Source organism: Egretta garzetta, unplaced genomic scaffold (genome assembly GCF_000687185.1).
Source record: "Egretta garzetta isolate BGI_Z169 unplaced genomic scaffold, ASM68718v1 scaffold2, whole genome shotgun sequence".
NCBI lineage: Eukaryota > Metazoa > Chordata > Aves > Pelecaniformes > Ardeidae > Egretta > Egretta garzetta.
The window spans coordinates 3,017,731-3,024,311 of NW_009258894.1; the positions used below are offsets into that span (position 1 = coordinate 3,017,731).

The 6,581-nt window shown below is 35.5% G+C and overlaps 1 protein-coding gene across 5 annotated transcripts in view; it reads left to right on the top strand.

Moving 5' to 3' along the window:
- GPHN (gephyrin) overlaps positions 1-6,581 on the top strand; it is a 267,856-nt gene that overhangs the window by 155,264 nt on the left and 106,011 nt on the right. For all 5 annotated transcript variants that reach the window (XM_035889816.1, XM_035889818.1, XM_035889817.1 and 2 more), the window contains 2 exons: positions 1,877-2,149; positions 3,418-3,525. In XM_035889816.1, coding sequence (XP_035745709.1) covers positions 1,877-2,149; positions 3,418-3,525 — 381 coding nt within the window. The remainder of the gene's footprint in view (positions 1-1,876; positions 2,150-3,417; positions 3,526-6,581) is intronic.

A 6,581-nucleotide genomic window follows, 5' to 3' on the forward strand; every position in this document is an offset into this window, starting at 1 on the left:
AGTACTTACTGGAACCTGTTCGTCAACAGTCAAGCCAACAAGGCTTTATTTCAGTGGCAGGAGTGGGGGACATGCTTCTCTAATGAGTTAATCGTTAATGTACCTTTTCATGATTATTGGTCAGTTCACAGATTGTTGTCCTTGTGTACCACTTACCTGAGGTCTGCGGTTTTACTGAATTGATGATGCTTGCATGCTTCAGCATTTTAAACCATTTTAAAAATAAAACTGTGGAGGCACAATAACTCTGAGGTTTGCAGTTACAGTAGAAGTTGTAATTCTTTATTAGGTTTACAAATATATTTTAAAATTTATTCATTATATACAGTGTCTTATGTTCATCCAGTTCACTTCAGTTCTTTAGAATGCCAAATTGAATATTTAAAGAATTTATAAATCTATGAAGTAGTCTAACTTTATTACTCTTAAAGGAGCGACTGAAAGATGGGTTCTGACTTAGAAGCTTTGAGGAAACACTGTGTTTGTGACTCATGTTTTTGACTTACAAAGTGGCTCAGATAAACTCTAGTTCTGATGGATGGTTTGCTCTTTATTTTCTTTGCACAGTCATTTTTATTTATTGAAAATATTTGTTACAGTATCTATTTACAAAATGTCTATCATTTGTTTTCTGGATATTCTAAAACGTTGGAATACATTTTTAACAATCTTCCTTATGCTTGAAACAAAACCAAAAATGAAGTGCAACAAAAGGAATAATGTCAGCTTTCTCTGTCAGCTCGTATGTTCCCTAACTGCACTGCCATGGCAATTCATTCTTGTGACCCTGCTATCATTTTCCAGTAATTTAATGTTTATATGCTTTGCTCAAATGACACAAAGAAAACTCTTTACTGAGGTGCCTGAGAGAAGGATGAGAGACAATAGTCATAAATTGAAGAAGGTAGCTTCCAGCTGGATAAAAAGAAAAGAAAAAAAAAATCACTTTGAGGGTAACTAAGCGTTAGAACAGGTTGTCGAGAACGGTTGTGTAGTTTCTGTTCTTGGATTTTTTCAGGATTTTACTGAACAAAGCTCTAAGCAACCTGTCTGAATTCCGTAGTGACCTTGATCTGAGCAGGAGGCTGCAGTGCATGATGTCCTGAAGTTCCTCTTTGATTTGGTTAAATACTAGCATATTTTAACGGTAGAGGTAGCTGTATATGTATATGTCCATTATGGAACAAGAACAGTTACACGGCATCTGCATTTTTGCTTTCTCCAGCCATGTAAAATAAACTTCCTAATTTTTTTAAGATCATAGAACAAGAAGAGGTTTGAACAGTAGATTATTTACGAAAAATTTTTTCTGAGTTACATAAAATTGTAACGACATCAGTGTAGTTTGTCATTCTTCCAGTATATAGGATAAGTCCATGAATAAAAAAGGATATAATTATATAAAAGTACAATTATGGAAACCCTGATGAATTGTTCTCTAATTGTGAAGGAACATAATAAGAATGATTTGAAGCTAATATCCCCACGGGGATAGGGTTAATGTTTTTATTCTGCATTTTTGTAGCATTCTGCCCACTGCTGTGAACTGGTTTCTATATTAGGTATTCAAGAAAATTTAACTGTTGTTTTCCAAAATTTTAATCCAATATTAGCTTAATTACAGTAGCCCTGTTGTACAACTTAGTATATTTGTATGAAAAAAGGCAAAAATACGTATTATAGTCCCCAGTTTTGGTTCTGATTTTGGTTTTTTTACCCTCTATGAACACTTGTATAGGGCATTTAAGGTTTTATTTATGATCAGGTGAAAAGATACATCTAAGTCCTGAATATCTTCTAAGAGTAAATCTGAAAAAAATCCTTATTTACTTCTGCAGTAGCTTTTCATAGTCATTTCTCTTCTTGTTGTGCATAGGAATGCTTTCAGTTTATACTGCCAGCCCTACCTCACGCCATTGATCTTTTGCGGGATGCCATTGTAAAAGTAAAGGAGGTACACGATGAGCTTGAAGATCTACCTTCACCACCGCCTCCTCTTTCTCCTCCTCCGACCACCAGCCCTCACAAGCAGACAGAAGACAAAGGAGTACAATGTGAGGAAGAGGAGGAAGAGAAGAAGGATAGCGGAGTTGCCTCAACAGAGGATAGTTCTTCTTCACATATAACGGCAGCAGCCATTGCAGCTAAGGTGAGTCTGGCTTGTATCCCTAAGAGACCCTTTAGTTTCTTTCTCGGGTACTTTCCACCAATATTTACTTGCATATTAAGACTATGCACTGATGTCTGTGTGGTCAAACAGATGTATTTTAGGTACGTTTTGTATAGCTTCATAAAAATACATTAATCCTGTTTTGGTAGGTGATCTCAAATTTCAGTGGGAGATATGTATTGTTTATTATCTTAACAATAACATGCATTTTTATATCATTCTGATGGGACAGATTATTTTTAGTGGTTTTTTTTTAATTCAAAGTACTCACACATCTGAACATGCAAAGTCCAGTAGGTGGCATATTAAGGAATCGCAACAAAATTTTCTAAGCCATAGTATCTATTTTGAAAAGAAAATGTCAGTTTCTGAAAACATTGCTGAAAAGTATGACAGAGAAGTAGCAGGTTAAGTAATAAGCTATCCAGACCACTGTATTCCAGTGTGCATGTCTGCATAAGAGATGTGGAATTCTGCTGCAAAATTAAGTGTCATCACATTGTCTTTATAGCCTTGCTTTAGCCAGTAATTATAGATCAGCATTACTCAAACCAAAATAATGAATTTGAGACTACAAAAGGAAAAAACTAGGTAATGCTGGCAAATTATTTCAGTTCAAATTTTAAATGTTTTCGAAAGAAATGTCATTATTTGAAGCAATATAGAAATATTTACCTCGGGTTTATGTCATCAGTTTTCAAATGGAAAGACAATGTATTCCTATGTGTTTGGAAAGGGGTTTTTCCAAACTGCTTTGTTCTATATTTACTCCACAAATTGTACTTTTAATTCCTATTGTGGGAATTGAAAGTCTAGCTCACTCAAAATTATATTAAATAATTTCTAAACCAAAGCAGCAACATTCTAACTCCAGAAATGTGAATTCAGGTCTGAGGCATCTTGACATTTCTAAGACAGCTGCAGCTGGAGATCTTCTCCTCATGTACAGAAAATCCTGATTACGTATATCTGTACAGGGATGCTTTAAGGTAATTATCACTTGCAAGTTTCAGTTTATATTAATGCAAATTTCAAATTGATTAATTTCTTTTGATACAGGCAAAGATAAATAATATGTGCAATTTTTAAAGGCAGAAAAATACTTGAGATCTAAACTGGCTGTGTTCATATGAGCTTGGCATTTCAGTGTCACGTTTGTTTTCACCCCATTCCCTTTCAGTCATTTGCTTGTATAGTTTCATGTTTTCCTGTCACTGTATTCATAGCTGTTATGTGTTGTGCATTAGAAGCATCCATCCTACACCAATTCAGCTGTTATCATGGCAAAAGGTGAACAGCCCATCCCTGGTCTCATCAGTTATTGCCATCACGCAGCAGGCAGTGCAGGAGAACCGGTAAGAGATATTTCCAAGAGGCTTTTGCACTAACAGTAGCTAAAAATATGCTGCCTGCCTCCTAGTCTATTGTGTGAACAGACAGTGTTATTTATTTTCTTCTAACAAAGACACATCAGTGCTATCTTTTAGAGAGCAAGCTACAGAAAATATTCTCTTTAAGATACAGGGCTAAACAAGGTAAAGTTCGTGTGCATTGTCAGTTTGAATCATTTGGCTGCTGAGATGATCATTGCTGTAAAGCCTCTTTCTGATTAGTCATTGGCTTTATTATCTAATATACTCATAATTTAATATAATTAAAATAATCTCCTAAAATGACTGCTTCAGAGCTATGAAATTTTTGGTAACTTTTTCCCTTTTGTTCGCCTTGCTTTGCTTTTTACTCTCAATAGTTGGTTTGTCAACATAATACAGCACTGGGTGTTCATAGTTTGCTTTCATCACTTGCAGTTTCTCCCTTATTTTTGTATTCTGTTGAGAAATAGAATTTCTCAAAAACAGAAGAAAAGACTTGAGGAGTCAGGACACAGTGGACTTACTATAAATTACTGGATTTTAGTGAATAGTAGGCAGCTATTTCAATGAATGGTAGAAAGGACTTAGTTTAGTATAATGCAGAGGTTATAACTTCGGCTCTAGCAATACTATACTTTGTTTTCCATCTCCCAAAGGTTTAGTTTAGGCTTGAATCAAGATAGAATAATGGTTACTGTATCATCAGGAATGAAAAATAACTTACTGTATTAATAACTATGTTAATAATGTTAGAGAAACCTAAGGAAGGCAGTTGGCCTATAAAGAGTTGTGCTGTCTGACCCGTTCATTCCATGTCAGATGGCAAATAGGGTGTAAGTTCTTGCGAAAATGTGTCGCTGGATTTGATGACCAGAGGTTGCACTTTCTTGTTCCCTTAGGCAAACAGTAATTTAAACCATTGATTGAATAGTGTAACTCCTATGTATTTAAAACATGATGACCATGTCTCTTGAAAAGTCACAGGAAATACGAAGGCTTTGAAGTTCACACACCTGACAATAAATCCATATATGAGTGCATATAAACATACACACACATTTATTCCAATAGTTTCTTTTTTTTGAGTTGAGGTTACTAAACTAGAATTTGCACCATATTCTTCAGTATCAGTAAAACAATGAATTCAACCTCTCTGAAGCACGCTGTTAAGCTGTCATTCAGGCTTCTGTGCCCTTTTGCAAATTACTCTTGAGCTATTGTTTTATGTATTCTATAATCCAAATCAGATCTTCAAACTCAGAGCGGGAAGTGGCTAGTTTTTCAGAAGGTTGTTGGGCTTTTTAAGCTGTCCTTTCTCTTTGTTTTTAAGACACTTTTGTTCTTTTATAGCAATCATAGTTATTACCATCTACAGCTTGTTTCCTAAGTACCTTGCCAGCACTGTCAATCTTTGTTCCAGTCCCGGGCAAAAGAATGAAGAGCTCGTATCTTTTCATTTCCCCCCTTCTTATCAACACTTAGTTCTCTAATCTGAAAACACAAATATTTAAACCAATATAAAAGTACTTCTGGAAAAGGTCGTATCAGGTAAAAATTGTAGAATCAATGACTGATAGATATGATGGGTACTTTTCTCTGTTACACACACACACAGAGAATGGCAAGGGTTGGAAGGGACCTTGGGAGATCATCTAGTCCGCTTCATTCATTTCTCATTAATTTCTTCATCCATCGGTATGTTACAACAGGTGTTCCACTCCAGCTAGTACAAACAGAAACTATTTTCACTGAACTTACAGTCTTATTGTACCCCACTGAGGGTTTTGAGGCCTCTACCCTCTATTAATTTTTTTGAAACTGCCAAATGAATTGAAGAATTTTAGAGGGAGACATCATAAATACTCAGAGTGTGACGTTGTGAAAGTTTTTAAAAAAAAAAATCTATCTGAGGGAACTGGGGTAATTTAGTCTGGAGAAGAGGAGGCTCAGGGGAGACCTTATCACTTTCTACAGTTACCTGACAGGAGGGTGTAGCAAAGTGGGTGTTGGTCTCTTCTCCCAGGTAACAAGCAATAGGACAAGAGAAGATGGCCTCAAGTTGTGTCAGGGGAGGTTTAGATTAGATATTAGGAAAAATTTCTTTACTTAAAGAGTGGTGAAGCATTGGAACAGGCTGCCCAGACAGGGGTGGAGTCACCATCCCTCATCGTGTTCAAGAAACGTGTAGATGTGGCACTTTGGGACATGGTTTAGTAGGCATGGTGGTGTTGGGTTGCCAGTTGGACTTGATGATCTTGGAGGTCTTTTCCAACCTTAATGATTCTATAATTATATCCAAAATGTAACAATATTCCTGCCCTTCCTTATTGTAGATTTCCAGGCTTCAGGAAACACAGAAATTTCTCATGCTTTATCAACCTCTTTAACAGGGTAAACAAGAAGTTGCCTTGAGTAGAGACCTAGATTTCCTAAATTCAATTTTAAAAGGAAAAAAAACTTATTAAATGTAGGTGAGAAAAATGAGATGTTCCCCATATCACATAACATATATGCATAGAAGTACCAATCATATTCTGTTGTCCCTTTCACTTAATAGACATTAAATATCCATTATATTTTTATATATTTATTTTTATGCAGTATTAGCACCTTCTCTGAAATCAGCAGGTTAAAGTGATTTAAAGGGAAAGTTAATGCTGGTTTTAGCAATACAATAGATTCCACTGTCATATTAGAGAAATAAACCTCTTGAGAGCAAAATTTGTAACTGTGAACTAAATTCTCTCAGTGAGATTTTGTGTCTGCAAAAGTTAGCAAGCTGAAACTTAGAGTTCTAGATAGGTTTATATATGGATTGGTTTATGGCAGTTGTATTTTCTGGAAAGTAGTGATTAGGGAATAATTCTCGTTGAAATGAAATGCCTGTAGTCATCTTTTCCCTTTACCTTCAGCTTCCTTTTCTGATTAATGTCCTGGCTGAAATTTTACTTAAATTTTAATTTTATCACAGGCAAAAATTAGTATTTCACATGCAGTTCAATGGAGACTGGAATTGTCTCAGTCACTTCATTGCAGAA